This window comes from Schistocerca piceifrons, chromosome X (genome assembly GCF_021461385.2).
Source record: "Schistocerca piceifrons isolate TAMUIC-IGC-003096 chromosome X, iqSchPice1.1, whole genome shotgun sequence".
Lineage (NCBI taxonomy): Eukaryota > Metazoa > Arthropoda > Insecta > Orthoptera > Acrididae > Schistocerca > Schistocerca piceifrons.
In genome coordinates this window covers 62,314,634-62,332,801 of record NC_060149.1, presented here as the reverse complement: position 1 = coordinate 62,332,801, position 18,168 = coordinate 62,314,634, and the positions used below count along the sequence as shown (strand labels likewise).

Here is an 18,168-nt window from a genome sequence, read left to right as displayed (position 1 = left end):
TGGTTTCAATTTTCTCCAGTATTCTAACATGTACACCAACCCAATTTCTCATTTGCAACCCCTTAGCAAATCATTTCAGTGTCTCACAGCCAAATAAAATGTTGTGTCTCACAACCAAATAAAATGTTGATCTCGGTTCAGAATCAACTAATGGTTTTTGAAGGCAAAGATTGTCTCCTTTGAAAGTTAAATTTGTTTAAAAAAACAGCATAAATGTACATATACAGTATCCAAACATGTATGAGAACATTTATTGCAATCCAGTTCAAATAAAATAAAAGTTTTTAAGTTGATAGAATTTAATGTTATTACCTCCTGTGTTTCATGAAACTATCAGTTTTTAAGCAGAGCATTATACTGTTGTAGTGGCTAGCTCATAGTTTCTCGCATATCCCTTGCACTAGTGCCACAAGTCAAATTTCACGTGTTTGTTCGAGCAAAGTAGATACCATATCGAGCACTTCAGCATATCAGGAAATCTCGAATTGTTCAATATGTCCTACCCTTCGGGATTGTTCAAAATTAATCTGTACAAAACTTCAATACAAAGCTTCCTGTGTGAATGTATGATGACCCCTATATTAATCATTAAACAACGCAAAAACATTGAACTCAGCAGCAACAGTTTGATCTTGACCCCGTATTTTTAGAATGACAATTTGGGGAAAAAGGCTTGTCTTATAATCGGGTAAATATGGTATGTCATTCTGATATGTGTTTCATTCAAGTTATTAGTCCAGAAATATAATCAATGCTATGATTGTTAATAAGAAAAGTATGTGACAAAATTTTAAGAGTCTATACATTAGTGGAAGGCAATAAAAATTTAAATTTCAAGGCAATAGAATATATTCAAATAGAAAAAGTGAAAAGAAAACTAAAGTGTAAAGAAAGTAGTAAAATGGGATTTTCTCCTCTCCTATTTCATTCAAAAATACCATTAATTTTTTGGAGATTTTTGGAACCTTGAATGCAAAATGGAAACTAAAGTGGACATATCATTGACTGGAAACAATACTCATGTTTTTACTACAAGCACTTTCCTGAGTTTTCACACAGCTCCTTCATTCTTTTGCAGTATTTGGGCAGAAAAATAACTGGCGAGGGCTAAAAATAGGAAAGTCAATTTGCAGATGGGCAATAACAAGAAAAGCATGTATATACAACAAGAGAAAATTGTTGGCATTGAATATATATTTAAGTGTTAAGGCATGTGTCCATTAGTAACTGAACTTCCTGAAGTCACCTGTAAAATTTATTCCTGCAAGTTCTTTGACATAGAAACTGTGCCAGCAAAGTGACTTTCGCAAGTTTTGTGGAATTAAAGAAGCAGGAGTTTGTGGAAACAGTCTCTTGCATGTTGCTGCAATTACTTGCTGAACTTGTCAGCTGTTGAGTGTGATTTTCAAACTTGACTAAGTGTTCCATGTTCATTATCAGTACGAAAATGTCTATAACAGAAAGGAGAATGCCACAGATACAAGTGGACTGAAACAAATGAACATTGGAACCCCTAAAAATACATAATAGCCCACAGCCAGTGAAAGAAGTGGGAAATGAATTTGCTGCTTACTTTGTTTCATCAAAAGGGGAAGCGGAAGGCTTGGGTGTCTAAAAATGTTAGCTGATGTTTTAAAAATGTTAATTTAAATGTAAATGCATTAAATTTGTAATAAAATTAATAAATACCATGTCTAGAAATTCAAGAGTAATTAGAAGCTGATTTCTTGGTGATGTAGCTTAACACACTTTTGTATCCTGTTTTGGAATACTTGATTGTACAACAGTCCTTGAAACCTTAAATATGCATGCCTCTGTATCCATTACTTCACCCAAACACTGCGTTTTTTTCTTAAATTATTGTTAATGGGTCATTCCATGCCAACTGGTCTAGGGGTTCTCACGTGGCCATCACAGATTTTGATGAAATTTTGTATGAACGTCTGAACATGTTCCCAGTACACATTGGTAAAGTTGCACGATCAATCCAATACTTCCAGAGATGTAGTCATTTGTTTGACCCCTTAGCCCACCTATCAACAGTGCACCCATGAGTTCTTGGCAACTTAGAGACATAATGTCTCTGGCAATATTTTCTTGAAAGAAATAAAAATAGGTCACCTTGTACAACTTTTTGCACTCTCTTAATAAAATAATAAAAAAGAAATTTCCTGACCAATTTCTATACGAATAATTTGAAGCAAAGTTGTTCGTAAAATAGACACCCAAAAAAATGTTAAATTTAGCTTTTTATATCTCTGGAAACAACTTCTTGATAAGCCTGAAACTCTGCACATAGAGAATTACCAATAAAAGGTTGTAGCATATAAAATTTTGTTCTCCTATTTCTTTCCAATAGTTTAGAAATTGAGGGCAAGGTTGACAATTTTTCAAAAAAAGTTTTTGCAATGTCAGCATATAAGTCTCTTAAAAAACGACACTGGGCCATCACTCCATTGGTACTCAAATTTGACAGCTTTCACTATGTTCTTAAATCATTGAGTACTCTCTGTGGAAAGTAATATCAAAGGTTTTGATGACTGGAAGTGAGATAAAGTCTGAAACACTTGCAAAATTTCAAAAAAAGGAGTGTCTTTCATCATGACTCAGTGGAGATATTTCTGTATGTTTTTCTGCTGTAGTTACAGAATCAAACTGGTTATAAACTTCACAATTCAACAGTGGACATCATGGTAGTATAATTATTGCATAACAGCTCCAGCACACATCATATAAATTGGCATGATTTACACAGTGTCACATTGTGTGACAAGTTCGCAGCAGTCTTCCTGAAATTTTTTGGAATTGACTCATGTTAAAGAGCATCATTAGTATGTCTCTTTATTGTGAAATGTTACTGATGTGCTAGTTTCACTCTGGTTTAAGGTATAGCATATTTTGTGTTAGCAGTTTGCGCTTTATGTGGAACACTGGTGTACAGAGGAGAATTATATAACTCTGCTACTATGGTACACGGTTGCTTAAACACTGCTGGTACCTTTTAAAGTGACAAAACCAGCACACCATCACCACAGGGGCCATGCCTGACAGCTGTGCAACAGCAGCCAAAGGTGGATTTCTTTACCACATGTTCCCAAGCCTGATAAAATTCTTTAAGCATCAGGGGCAAAAGCTAGAAAAGGTCTCTTTTTAGGATCCTAAGCTTAGGTTTACTTCAAGCTACTTGAATTTTTTAAAGGGTTTCATTAATTTGCTGTAAAATGTCATGAGGGAAACAATGCTGTGGCCCAGATGATGTCACTCATGGCATTTTTTGAAAAGAAATTTTGGCACAAAAGAACCTAAAAAATTACAATTTACTGATGTGATTAGCTCAAACTGTTACTATCACAAAAAAGAGAAAACTATTCTCTTTATTGGACTCTTAGCCACTTCAGTTTTTTATTCAAAGAATTTTGTAGAGTTGAATGCTGTAGAGATGTTTAAAAACACAAAAGAGACTACTTATTTGCAGTTTTTGTGACTCAAGCTCGTTTGCTAGTAACCAGAACTTTTGATATTATCTTCCACAGAGATTACTAAACAGTTGTAAAACATAACGAAAAATGTTGGATTTAATTTGAGTACCAGCAGAACATGGACCCATTTTCAATGCACCTCAAACTAGTCATCTTTTTTTAGGCCTTAATTGCTCGAACTACAAAATCAAACCTAGTTTTTAGGTGGTTTATAACATAGTATTTCTAATGAAAATGGTTTAAAAGAGGATGCAGAAGATTTCTTTTTGTAAAAGTGGGCCATATATAACCATTTTTGGCAAATATTGAAAAGCATTAGGTGAATGAAAATTAATATTTTTAAGACCTTGCATTGGTAAATTTATACGAGCAAAGTTTCACGTTTATGCTGCAGTTACTTTCAGAGATATAAATGGCTTAACTTCACACTTTTTTCTAGCAAGTATTTTTTTGGCTTCACCTTATCATTGCTTTTTAGGGTCTTATATGCTTGCACTGCAAAAAGAAATATAGTTTTTTTAGATGGTTTAGAACATGGTCTTTCTAATGAAAACAGTTGCCATTTTTGGCATTTTTAGAAAAATCTTCAACTTTGTCTCCAATTTGTAAACTATGGTTATTCTACAAACTTGTATTGGTAAGTTTACACATGAAAATCTCACATTTATACTACAATTACTCCCTGACATATGAAAAATTAAACAGCATATTTTTTGATTGTGTACTTTTTTGTCTGACTTTACTTCAAATTATCCATACGAAAATTGGTAAGGAAATATTTTTTTTATTATTTTGTTTAACAGTGAGCAAAAAGTAGTACAAGATGGCCAAGTTTTGTTTCTTTCAAGAAAATATTCCCAGAAATATTATGTCTCAAAGTTGCCGAAAACTCGCAGCAGCATTGTTGAGAGGTGCGCTACGGGGCCAAACAAATGACTATATCTCTGTAAGTATTTAATTGGCGAAGGTAAAACTTTACCAATGTTAACTGGGAACACATGTCAATGTTCACACAAAATTTCAGCAAAATCCGTGATGGTCATGTGGGAACTTTTTCCAAAATTTTGCACTTGGCATGCAATGGCCCTCACTACAATTATTATTTAACAATAATAATAATAATAATACAATGGTGGCAGCTGCTCTGGCTTTTAAGCACTACACTGTAAACTTCCACTTGGCCACCTTACATCATCACTGGTGGAAATAATTCTGCAAGTACTGGCAGCAAGTTCGTCAAATTCACTTGCCCAAGCAACTTGCGAAAGTAAACATGTGCAAATTTTTGCTCTAATGTAATAGCTTTAGCAAGTATTTGCAGAAATTATTTGATAGCAGACACATGCCTTTATGAAGTCTTTCCTTAATGTATTTGTCCGGAGCAGAAATGAAATGCGGACGTTCAACAGTTTAGACAAGAAAAAATAGAAGATTTTGAAATGTAGTGTGGCAGAAGAATGCTGAAGATCAGATGGTTAAATTAGGTCACTAATAGAGAGATACTGAATTGAACTGGTACACAACACCACCACTTTCAAAGTAAAGCATCTCTTACTCACCTTTAGTCGTTTCCTGTTCATACGCACATACCAGTTGGTCAAATTATCAATGAACTTGATGAGGCGAGGAACAACTGTATAAAGCCTATAGTGCTCCATTTCGTTTTTCACAAACTTGATTAATGAATATGTGAAAGATAGAATCCATCTATCCATTATATTTGTTGAAGACTCTTCCACTCTCTCATCTGGATCAAATTTTAAGTCCACACCTTCCTGACAACCAAAAGAATAACATACTGAACTTCATTGTGGATTAAAATCAACACGCACCAACATTTTGTAAAGTAGATAAAAATACACAAATGTAATAAATGTTTAACCGCTTGGGAAAATTAATATCCAAATTAGTTCTTAAAAAATGAAGGAGTCTTCCTTCTGATAATCGTAAACATTACACTATGTGGGAACAACAGTGGCATTCATCTGGGATGGTTTGTGAGAAACTTGGAAAACATGTAAAAGGATAAGTGGGTCAGGTAAATGAGAAGAGACACAACTGCCATTTGCCTGTTTGTCAAAGCATTAGCAACACCCTTCAAAATTGTTAAATAGCAGCTGTACACACTAAACTACAAGTCGTTTCCAGATGCATAATCTAATCTGATTCATGTGATGTTCCAGAAAATGACAATTCTTTCACAACCTTCCGGAAAAAGCTATGTGCTTGCGAGGTAACCTAACAATTAGTTTGTAGACTGTCATCACAATTCAATAATCCTGGATAGTTTCTGCCGTGACTCCAGAAAACACAACTCAGTTTAAAATCTTCCCAATAACATCACCAATCATTGCACAAAGATTGCTCCAGCTGTGAATTTGGCTCCCCCGAAAAATACTCTTGAAGGGCTATAATTGAGGCTGCTTCTGTGTTTTCAGGCTCAAAACTCAGTTTTTGAATGCATAATGTGAATAAACATTTGAAATTCATGGAGATGTTTGCTTGAGCACGTTTATGTGATACAGGGCACAAGGACATTAAATGAAGAGTGTAAATGGAAAATGTTCTGTCATTTTTTTCGTCCAAAAAAATGCATTTTCAATGCTCCTGTGTTCTCGTTACTCTGTTGCATGTTCCTACACTTGATCCATGTGCCAAACCAAGAAAAGAGTCTTTCAAACATGCATTAGTAGATGTTGCATGGTCTTTGTGGCAAGCTGAGCTTTGCTCTCAAGTTCCAAAATTTAGAAGTTATGAGAAATGGTTTTTGTTGACTACAGTCCTATTAGTTAAAAACCTAATGCTGAATTTCTGTATTTGTATTATCACAAACTAAATGTGTTAATGACACTTGGAACAAAAACTTTCTTCCCACTATTTTTCCAACAATTGACATTTTTCAAGACCATGATTGTGTACAAAATACAAGTTGATTCCCGCAAAGAAGAAAGCAGCAATAATGCTATTCATTTACCAAAATAGTACAGTTAACAGTTTCGACCCAATGGACTCATTTTCAGATGGCTGTTTATGTTTCTACTACATTTGTTGTTGTTTACATTATTTGTTGGAGAAAAACTGCCAACAACAAGTGTAAACAACAAATGCAATAAACGAGGGTGTGTGTAAAAGTAATGTGTCTGAATTTTTTATCTGTTCTCAATTTCAGTTGAGGTGTTTACAAGTCATGCATATTACTCGGCTGACTTTCCCATTTCAGTGATGCAAGTTGCAACCCTCTGTCACAAGAGGACTCTGGATTTTTGTGTGTAACATGATAGTGTGTAAAGTAACGATGTCAGTGTGTGAGAAACAGCATGCTGTAATCGAGGTTCCAACTGCAGAAAACATGCCTCCAATTGAAATCCATAGAAAAATGAAGGTTGTGTATGGTGATGATGCCAGACTACAAACAAGTGCTGCAACATCTGCAACAATGCAGTGCCTTGGGTCCACTGTCATTGATCATGCTCCATACAGTCTCTACTTCTCCCCATCCAATTTTCACCTGTTTCCAAAAACTGAAAGAACACCTTCACTGACATTACTTTGATAGTGATAGAGTGGTGTATACAGAGGTGAGTTTGTGGCTCCATCAACAAAGTCATACAGTGAGGGTCATCAACAAATTGGTCTCTAGAATGAGAATTTTCACTCTGCAGCGGAGTGTGCGCTGATATGAAACTTCCTGGCAGATTAAAACTGTGTGCCCGACCGAGACTCGAACTCGGGACCTTTGCCTTTTGCGGGCAAGTGCTCTACCATCTGAGCTACCGAAGCACGACTCACGCCCGGTACTCACAGCTTTACTTCTGCCAGTACCTCGTCTCCTACCTTCCAAACTTTACAGAAGCTCTCCTGCGAACCTTCGCAGGAGAGCTTCTGTAAAGTTTGGAAGGTAGGAGACGAGGTACTGGCAGAAGTAAAGCTGTGAGTACCGGGTGTGAGTCGTGCTTCGGTAGCTCAGATGGTAGAGCACTTGCCCGCGAAAGGCAAAGGTCCCGAGTTCGAGTCTCGGTCGGGCACACAGTTTTAATCTGCCAGGAAGTTTCAAATTGGTCTCTCATTGGGAGAAGTTGGTAAACTGTCAGGGTAACTATGTTGAGAAATAAATATGCAGACATGAAGATTAATGATGTACAATGTTCCTCAAGTTTGTTTTATTTAAAATCTTTAAGAGTGTTCACATAAAAAACTTTGAGGCATTACTTTTCAGCATGCCTTTGTAAACTGAACAACAGTCTGAAGATGAATCTGTTGGTTCGAAACTGGTAACAGCACTAATAGTGTAAATAAATTGCATTATTACCAGTAACTGGTTGCTGCTTTCTTCTTTGAAGGAACCAACTTGTAATAACTTTCTTACTGACACCTAGAACCAGTCAGTTTCCTGGTATGGCTCTTATAATGTTCTGAATTACGTACTTAATTTCTAATTTGTCTCATTTTTTGCAGTATTTCAGTGAGCAGTATAATTCTGTGATAGCAGAAAACCTTATCAGCTTTCTGGATACAAATTAGGTATCTGCAGAGAGAGAAGTTGGTTTTTCATTCACCTGACCAATGATGATGATATTGATTATTTTAGGTGAGGGATGCTCAACATCATGGTCATCAGTGCCCTGACGAAAAGTCAGCATGCTGATCTCATAGATGGGAATGAAGGCTGTCCCCACATGTGGACCAGTTTCTAATGAATTAAAGTCTGCCTCCCTTCCCCACCAGTTTAGGTTTGAGGCCTGACAGTTCACAAAACTTCACCACTCTTGTAACACTGAAAACATGAGGATTGTGGTCAGATCTCCATTGAGACAGAGGGTTGTCCTGGTATCAGTGTATAAGACACACATTGCCAAAATGTGCTGACCTGAAAGTGGCACACTACAAACCTCACAGAGTGGTGGATCCTACCACTGGAGGAGGAAGCCATGTGTTAAAGGGCTATGTCCAATGCACAGCCTGGTAAGCAGAACCTCCTTCCGGTGGTGAGGCTGGCGTGAAGTCCACCATAACTGTTTGGTCGATTTGAGCGACCACAGTTTGTTTTCTGTCATCTTCAACCATTCAGTCTCCCACTGACACATGATGCATCTGTTAGAAAATGAGATGATGGTATGCAGCGGGATAAGACACTGATGGAATTCACCATCTCGACATACTTCCTTGGCTACTTTGTTGGCCACGTCATTTCCCTGTATCCCGACGTGGCCAGGTACCCCCCAAAAGACCAGTCCCTTGCCATGGTGATGGAGCTGCTTTAAAGAGTCATGGATGAGCTTAATCATCTGGTCTACTATACACATTTGGTGAAGTGCTTGTAGTGCACTAAGTGAGTTGGAACAGACAAGAAACCTTGTATGGTGATGTCTACGAATCCTCTCCAGTGGCATCATAATGCCATGTAACTACGCATCATAATTTGTAAATTGTTCCACAAGACACACTTTGAAAACCTTATCTGGGGAAAACAGTGGAACAACCAAGGACAATATCTTGCTGGGATCCATTTGTATAAAAGAATGATAAAACTGTGGTATGTATTTAAAATGGAAGAAAACGAAGTTGTAAAAACGTAATCTGGAGTACAAGCTTAAAATCACTTTAAGCTTCTGAAGACACCAGGTGGCAATGCGTTCCATCCCTGTGTGTATTCGGATGTCTGATAGATCCAGATCTTCGAGACAGTCAGTAGCATATATCCTGAATGGCTTGGTCACATTGGCCCGATTCCTGAACAGCCATTCAAAGTTGGGTTGGACTGCTACACTAAATGCCAATGACTGAGGTTACACTGAGATTTTCAGTGCCTGTAAAGCCAAAAGGATACATCACTCAATCCAAAGGGGTTGTTCACCAGCCTCTGCATACAGACTCTGTCGATATCTGAATGCCCTCATGGTGGACAGCATCTATCACCTTGAGGTAGGAAATATGAGCTGATCCACAGACCATGCTGCCATAATCTACACATGATCAAACAAATGCTCTATAAAGCTTCAGGAGGTGGGACCTGTCAGCTTCCTATATTTTTCTGCTAAGGTATTTCAAAATATTCAATGACTGGAATCCCATTGTTCATAGGTCTTTTAGGTGTGGGGGCCAAGTTAATTTCCATTCAAATAATAAACCCAAAAAGTGCACATTTTCCTGAAAAAGTAACATATTGTCCCCCACTACGAGCACTGGTTGGTTAAAACTTTTACGAGCACGGTTAAAACTGACACATGTAGTCTTCTCTGGTGAGAACCGAAAAACAGTTGTCTTGGGCCAGGTTTCTAGCCTCCTGATGATCAGCCATAGTTACCTCATCATCACTGTAAGATCAGAGGAAGAGTAGAAGACTGCGAAGTCACCCACAAACAAAGATCATCTGACAGGGCTCCTGACTGCAGAGGAAATGCCGATGATAGCAATGGCAAAGAATGTGACACTGAGTACACTGCCTTGGTGGACCTCACCCTCTTGAACATAGCAGTTGGACAAGGCATCACCAACGTGATATCAAAAGCACCAGTCCTAGAGGAAGAACTGGATAAGAAGTGGCAGACATCCACATAGGCCCCATTAGTGAAGTTTGCAAAGGATGCTGTACCTCCAAGTGATGCTGTATGCTTTTTCAAGGTCATAAAACACACAAACCAAATGGATTCAGTGTAAGGATTCCTGTATCACCATCTTCAGAAGAATTAAGTTGTCAAGGGTCGATGGTAGCGCACAAAAATGCATTTTCAATGCTACATTTCTTGACAAGGCTGAAAGAGACATACACTCTCTTTGCCTGAAATCCAGCTTATTGAATCCCGAACTTGCACAGTGGGAATGGACCGATTAATGGAAGATATAAATTCCTTCCTGGAACCCCTCTTCCATTCTTTTATCACTCGCCTTGGATGTGCTCTCACATATCTGAAGGCAGGAAGGTTTTCTGTAGATGGATGTTGTTTGAAGTTCCACAGAGCTGTTCATCTGGCTCTGACTGCCAAGCAATGGATGTCATTCCGCCAAAGTACAGTCCGTCGTCTGAGATGGTTGCTAGACCAGGTGAGGGATTCTGCGGCAGCCCATTGGAGCTCATAAGTGATGTGGGTCACTGTCTGCTGTGCACAATCCTTTTGTTCAAAAATAGCCTGCCAATAGTACTGCAACCAACTTGCCCTTTGAATCATCCATCTTCGTGGTCTCCTGTCAACCATGGTTTAAGTCTGCGGACAGATCCACATTGAGAAGTGGTCACTAGAATGTAAGCCTGTAGCCACTTCCAACTGAACCAAGTCTACAATAGCTAGGGAGGAAAAACAAAGGTCAATGGTTGAAAAAGACCCTGTAGCTGTGGAAAAAGTGTCATTTGACCAGAGTTCAACAGGCAGATATTCACAGAATGGACAAGTCGCTCAGTCGCTCGATAATTCAATCCTTGGGGCAAGTGGTTGCTGAGCCCCACAGCGTATTCTGTGCACTGAACACCCCCCCCCCCCCCAAAGGAGGAATGGGCATGGGAGTGCCTGGGAGAGTTCGATCAAAGCATCAGCATCCACAGGATCATGAGGTGGAAGATGTAAAGAACACACTGTGACGATAAATGGTGCTAGAACTTTCACGACAATTGCTTGTATGGTCACAGTACAAAGGACAGGAGTGGCATCTGTCATCAATGAAAACAACCACTGCGCCTTTAGCCACATCTCCAGTAATATCATCCTTCCTGTAGAGGTGATAACCCCTTAATGCAGATGTGTCGGTGATTTTAAAATGAGTTTCTTGTAAGCACATGCAGAACAGTTTCTCCTGGACCAGGAGCTGCAATTCTTCCAAATGTGATCGGTATCCATTTAAATTCCACTGCAACACAGAAGTCCCCGTTGGAGTTGATCAGAGATGGTTGGTCCTATCTTTCTTCCTCGGAGGTGGAGATTTATCTGTGAGGTCAAGGGAAAGTTAGCAGGTGCCCGGTTCTCTGGTTCCTACAAGTGGAAATCCATATCCTCAAGAGTAAAGTCTTCATCTGAGAGGGAGAGGGCTTGCCTATCTGAAGATTTAACTGACACTTTCTTTGACTTTGAATTACTTTTTGAGCAACATTTCTCCTTACTTATGGCAGGAGTTGGTTGCTTGGGCTAAGGGGATGGCTTAGTGGGCTTCTTGCAGTGGGCAGCAGAATGTGACTTAGGTTGTAAGCCCATTGCCAATGGCTTCCAAATAATTTCTGGTTCAAATGTAGCTTTTCCCCCAACAGATGCACCGACAAGTGCATGTGCTAGTACTTGAATCTATGGTCTGAGTTTGTGTGGACACATCACACTTGGTGATTGGCTTGTTAAAGGCTGATGCAAAAGTAGCAGCAAAACTCAGAGGTTGCATAGCTTTGACTCGATTGAAGACATCTAGGCAAATACGGAGAGCGTCCTTAACAAACTTCAGGAAAAAAAAATTCCAGGAATGTTTCCAAAAGTGGAAACACCGTTGGAGTCAGTTTGTTCAGTCAGAAGGGGACTATTTTGAAGGAGATGCATCACCATAGCATGTAAGTACCACCATTGTACAATTACAAGCCCATTCTTAAGACTTTCCAATCACACCTCATACCAAACATCACTGTAACAGAGCACTCTCCTGCAAGAACCAACTAGGATTTTTTAAAAAATAGCTTTTTACATTAATATTATCTGAAATACTGAGCAGACAGTACAAAAATTTAAGTTGTTTTACTACGCAGCATAGTTTGCAGTAATATGAGCAGTTTGTTGTTTGTAGAAGATCAGTTGTGACAGATACGTGATCCTGTAGACCAAGTTGCTACCATATATGCCTGTAAGGTTGCACTTGAGTTGGAGGAAACTGTGTTGAATCTTGATGGTGGATTAAATTTTCACCACCTATATTTGGCAGGTAAAAGCATAAACGATGGTGGCATACAGCCCTCAACACTATGCTTGGGGTAATGACCAGGTCTAAATTTCAAAACCTTTTGCGATATCTCACTAAGTAAGGTGTGTGACATTCAGTTTGGCAACATTTCAGAACAGTAAGCTACATGCTGATACTCGATACTCTCCTACTCTCCATTCTTCCCTTCTTTCTCACTGTCATCAACACTCTAAGTGCAACCCCCCCCCCCCACCGCCCCTCCACACACACACACACACACACACACACACACACACACACACAAATCAATTTCATTATTTTTTACAAAACAAAAACGAAATTAAAATAATTTTGAAGTTTGCTGGAAAGATTAAATTTGAGTCATATGACGCCTGTGACATTAGTGGCTAGCATGCTGCTCCTAATGTCATAAAGCTCATTCGCAGTGACAACTTGTTTTGGAATTTCCACGGCAGAAAGTGGGTGGCAAATAGTGAGTAGTATCACATTGTAGAAATACATATACAAAATGAATGAAAAGATGCATAAAATGTGCTTGCAACACATTCATAGAGATCCAAATGAGACAGCAGTCACTATGTGTATTTATTTCTGTCAGGATCATTCTGATGTAAGTAAAAACACTCCATAACAACAGTTTCACTTGTAGCATAATCAATAGCATGCTGGACTACTAAAGCTATGTTCTCTAGACTGATCCTTATTCGGAGCAACTTCTTCTTCTTCTTTTTTTTTCCACTTGATACATTGTTCTCTTCACTTGATACACTGTTCCCTTAAGTGTACTTTATTCGTAATATAATAGAGGGAAACATTCCACGTGGGAAATATATATCTAAAAACAAAGATTCTGTAACTTACCAAATGAAAGCGTTGGTACGTTGATAGAGACAATAACAAACACAAACACACACACAAATTTCAAGCTTTCGCAACCCACAGCTGATTCATCAGGAAAGAGGGAAGGAGAGGGAAAGACGAAAGGATGTGGGGTTTTTAGGGAGAGGGTAAGGAGTCATTCCAATCCTGGGAGCGGAAAGACTTACCTTGGGGGGAAAAAGGGACAGGTATACACTCGTGCACGCCCCCCCCCCCCCCCCCACACACACACACACGCACGCACGCACGCACGCATCCGCACATATATAGACAAGCAGACAAGTCATTGAACACAACAAATTTGTCACTTCCAACCATCTCCACTGAGGCTGTTGTAAAGTTGTATGATTTTCACAAAGAGAAAAATAGAAAACTGCTTGGAACCTATAAGGAAATGTTATAAGACCAGGGCAGTATGATGTAATGCAAGTTGGTCCTGTTTAAGCACCTTTAAATCATAGTGTTTCAGCAGCAGTTATGCATACAGTAGGACAACAGATATTTTAAGGTTCTGCTGCGCCAACTGTATATTTTATAGACATACTTTTCTGGTGGTTTAAATTGATGACCTGGAGGAACAGAAAAACTGCAATGTGTAAAGCTGTTGAAGATAAATATAATGATGCTCTGAAGTCCTGTCTGTGCAAACTAAGCTGACACACAGCCACTGCACCAAATGTCAACTCAGTTCCCATGGACATTACTCCCTGGGTGTTACTATGCTGTATGAAAATTTGAAAGCTGAGAAAAGAGGTACCTGGAAAACAGTATTGGTTGGGGAAATAACCACAGCAATTAACAAAAAGAATTACCTTCTGAATGAAAAAGTTTCCTCTGTGTTTTACTGTGTGTGGTTTCACAAGTTGCCCTGAAAAACATTTTCAGTTGGTCCGAGTAAATAACCCTATTCCAGATTCTTTCATTTTTGAGACAGTTCTGCGATTTACTGCTGTGTCGCAGCACTTCCATCCCAGTTGCCATGCAATGCAGTTTCATGTTTCTTATTTACGGAACATAAAAATCTGGATTGTCTTTGAAGAACAAAGAGCACACAAACGCATCAACTTTTGGAAGGTTTCCACTATTGCCCTTCACAAAATTCCTTTCCATTGTTACTTAAGAGTTGTAAATGCATTTTGTATCAGTAAGTAATTAAACAGTTTGTAGAAAAAATACAGAAGAACATTAGTAACTTTGGCTAACACTCCTATAACAAGTGTATAAGCTTCAGCCAATAACAGAATGTTTCTGATCATGTTACCAAATCTTCAAATTTAATGATTTTTGAGCTTTAATTACATAAAAATGACAGATGTTTTGTGATAAAGTTGACCAAATATGTTATGTATGTGCTATGGTCATTCAGAATAACAATCTGAACCATATTTTTAACATAGGAAAATATGCCTATTATATGGTTGAACCTGTCCATAGAAAGCTCTCAACCAACAATGCCATAAAACTTGACAGTAGTAGTAAGAGATGAATACTGACAATGACAGTGCTTTAGTACTTGGTTAACTAAGCATACCTTGCAGCTTGAATCTCTCACTTTCCCCTTTTCACTCCTCTTCCAAACTAAACTAGATTCATATCAGCACATACTACACCTAACAGACTTTTGTATTATGGTCTATCTTCCTGGGTAACTGAAGGTTAGAAGGAAGTAAAAGTGTAAGATTCAATTATCAATTTTTTCAATTAGAAAAAGAATCTATGTTGTAAACGATACCAGAAGCTTTATTTATGGAGCATGCACACATGTTGTTCTATATTCACAACTACTACAATTTGTGTAGACCACTTTTCTTGTTGTAAATGTGACTATGGTTGCTGCACCCCATGGTCATGGAGTGGGAGGATATATATTAAATTATCAGTTACAATGCCACATTTACCCAATTAATTCGAAGACAGATTGCTAATGCAAACTTCCTGTTCTTGTTCGAAAGAAACACTCGCTGCCCCATTATTCTATACGATAAAAATTGCACATAACTACATTATAAATTTCTTTATTTCTGGGAATTATCTGGAACAATACTGTCGTCTTGAGGATAAGTAAAATATTTCAGTGGGTACAGAATATTTGTAGAATTATGACTGTGTAGTATTTTGTGACAGCAGCATAAAAGCTTTAAATAAAGTCCTACAACTGTTCAAACAGACATCACCAGCAACATGCTAATGCTATTTTGGAACAATTCAGTTAGTTATTATGACAATGTTGAATTAAATTCAAGCTGACCAGTACTAGATAGATAAACTGAAACCTTCAAATGCTGCTTGAATAATTTTGATCCATAAAGGCAATCAGCATTCACCAGACTTTTTTTATGTACAAATATCTCATACTAAATTTCAAATCTTTGGTAACTAACCTATCTGGCTGCTTAGCAAAAATATTTATGTTTCAATTTTCAGTTTAGCAATAGTATCTGTCCAGTCAATGATAGAAAGTAATTAAAGACTCAAAGTGAATTCTTACTAAGAAACACAGTTGTGTAAGTTCCACTGCTATCAGGTGCTCTGCCAGGGAAATAATGACAACAATAACAACTGAGCAATCAATGGGCACATAAACAAACAGAAAACATTTCTAACCTTCGGATGAGTTGTCATTCAGAGCTAAACACGTGCGCACGTGTGCGCACACACACACACACACACACACACACACACACACACACACACACAGAGAGAGAGAGAGAGAGAGAGAGAGAGAGAGAGAGACCCACACCTGACTAAACTGCATAAGCACTGCTCCTCCCAATATTTACGTGCGCGCACACACACACACACACACACACACACACACACACACACACACACAGAGAGAGAGAGAGAGAGAGAGAGACCCACACCTGACTAAACTGCATAAGCACTGCTCCTCCCAATATTTATATCCCACCAAGGATATTCCATTACCACATTCAGAAGATTAACGCCATCATAACACAACATTCACCACCAGTTGCACTGAGCGGTAAATAAAAAGCATCAATAAATGCACAATGAACTGTTTTCAGCATACTTGTAAACATTTTGAAATAAAGTACACGGACTTCCTTTTTTTATTTAACATCTAGATTACTGAAATAAAAAAGTGTTTCAAATTCGAACTGACTTCAGTAATCACAGGAAAACCTCAAGAAATTTTTGTACGCTATTTTAAATGATACATTGGTGAAACTTACAGAAAAAGTGATTTATAATCACATTAGTAAAAAGGTTGGGATACAGAGTAAGCAACAAGCTAACAAAATCAAAACTTAACTTTCAGGCTGCAAAATCTGTTCCCATGGCTGCAATGAATGACATTATGAACAGTAAGATTTAGTAGTACAAAGCGCAGCAAAAGTACACACACGAAGGACAGGAAAACTGGAGAGCTGTACAAACTAGCTGTAAAACTGCCTTCCAGAAGTGAAAACTACAGATAATCTTTCTTCTTGTACTTGGGTGGCAAGGAAAAGGAGATAAAGGTAACAAAACTTTGCACACTGCTCTCCAAACCCTTGGTTAACAAAACCTTTGCAGATAACTCTCCAAACTGTCAGTTATACAAGACTGACTTATGCTGCACAAAATTATGCACATAAGCCAGATAATAATTATCCATGCCATTTTATGTAGAAAACAATATCAGTTTGTGATACCTGCAGAAGAAATTACTTTAAAAAACTGGGTGTGGGTGCTATTATTCAAATATGTAATACTACCACCTGTCAGTCCAGCAAGAGAAATCAGAGTTGTTTGATGGAAAAATAAATAGTTCAAACACTAATGAGACATTGAAACAAAGAGGAAAATGGACAGGAAATGATGAAACAGATTCCAGAAGAAACTATTTGTTAATGGAATGGAAAGCTGAACTAAACTATACAAAGACTGCCTTACAATGATAAAAAAAATATAACGCTGCATCTTCCAAACAACGAAAACATTTCAAGAGAAAGAATAGTTTTCTTTTACTGGTACATTTCCAAAGGATTAGAAAAAGTTTTTTGTATCCACTGTATGTATGTCCCACAAACAAATGCATCACCATAACTGCATCATGTTATATTTGAGCCTGGTACAGCGATAAAAGGTCAATACAAACACCAGTTAGCCTTGTTTATTCATTGCTCTTGTCACTTATCACACTTCGTGGAGACTACAGGATTGTCCTTTATGAAGTAACTACACTACTGTTCCTACTTTTCAAACTCTGGTTTACTATTCTGACTTCTATTGTGCTGAAATATCTCTGACCATCGCTTTTACCTGCATTTGATCATGGTTTATCTGTTGTATTACTGGTGGTAAATTGTATTTAATGAAAGAGTCTCATGATGGTTTAAAATTATATAAAGAGAGACACATGTTTCGTCAATCCAGTGTGTTCTGAAGTATAGTGAAGAATAATATCTACAACAACACAACCGTTTGGGCGAAAAATTACACAAGTGATATTGCAACAGACAGCAATGAAAATAAGAAAGCAACTTATAGAAATACACCAATAAAACATTGGATAAAATATGTAAATAGTACTTACACCTTTGAGCTTAACAATATTTTGGATAAGGAAACGGTATGCATTGTACCACGGAAGAAAAACGTCTTTGTGCAGATCTCTGACACCCTGTTCTTTGAATCTGAGATTTTCAGCTCTGACCACAGGGGAATTGATCAGATACAATCTTAGTGCATCAGCTCCTAAGGCGTTGGCAACCTAAAAATACAGATTTTCAATTCAAACATTATTCAATATAAAAGAACAACTGCTTGAAAACAAAGTTTATTTAGAAGCTAGTCAGTACCTCTCATGCATAACTGAAAATCTGTTTACAGCAAGAGATAACTGAACCATTAAGATTTAATTAAACACATTCTGACAAAGTACTATTAAAATTGAAAAAGAAATCATCGTCATCTT

General features: G+C 37.9%; 1 protein-coding gene across 2 annotated transcripts in view; it reads right to left on the bottom strand.

Moving 5' to 3' along the window:
* Positions 1-18,168, bottom strand: part of LOC124721277 (isoleucine--tRNA ligase, cytoplasmic) — a 168,894-nt gene that overhangs the window by 69,903 nt on the left and 80,823 nt on the right. For both annotated transcript variants that reach the window (XM_047246162.1, XM_047246161.1), the window contains 2 exons: positions 17,788-17,964; positions 5,039-5,254 (listed from right to left, as the gene is read on the bottom strand). In XM_047246162.1, coding sequence (XP_047102118.1) covers positions 5,039-5,254; positions 17,788-17,964 — 393 coding nt within the window. The remainder of the gene's footprint in view (positions 1-5,038; positions 5,255-17,787; positions 17,965-18,168) is intronic.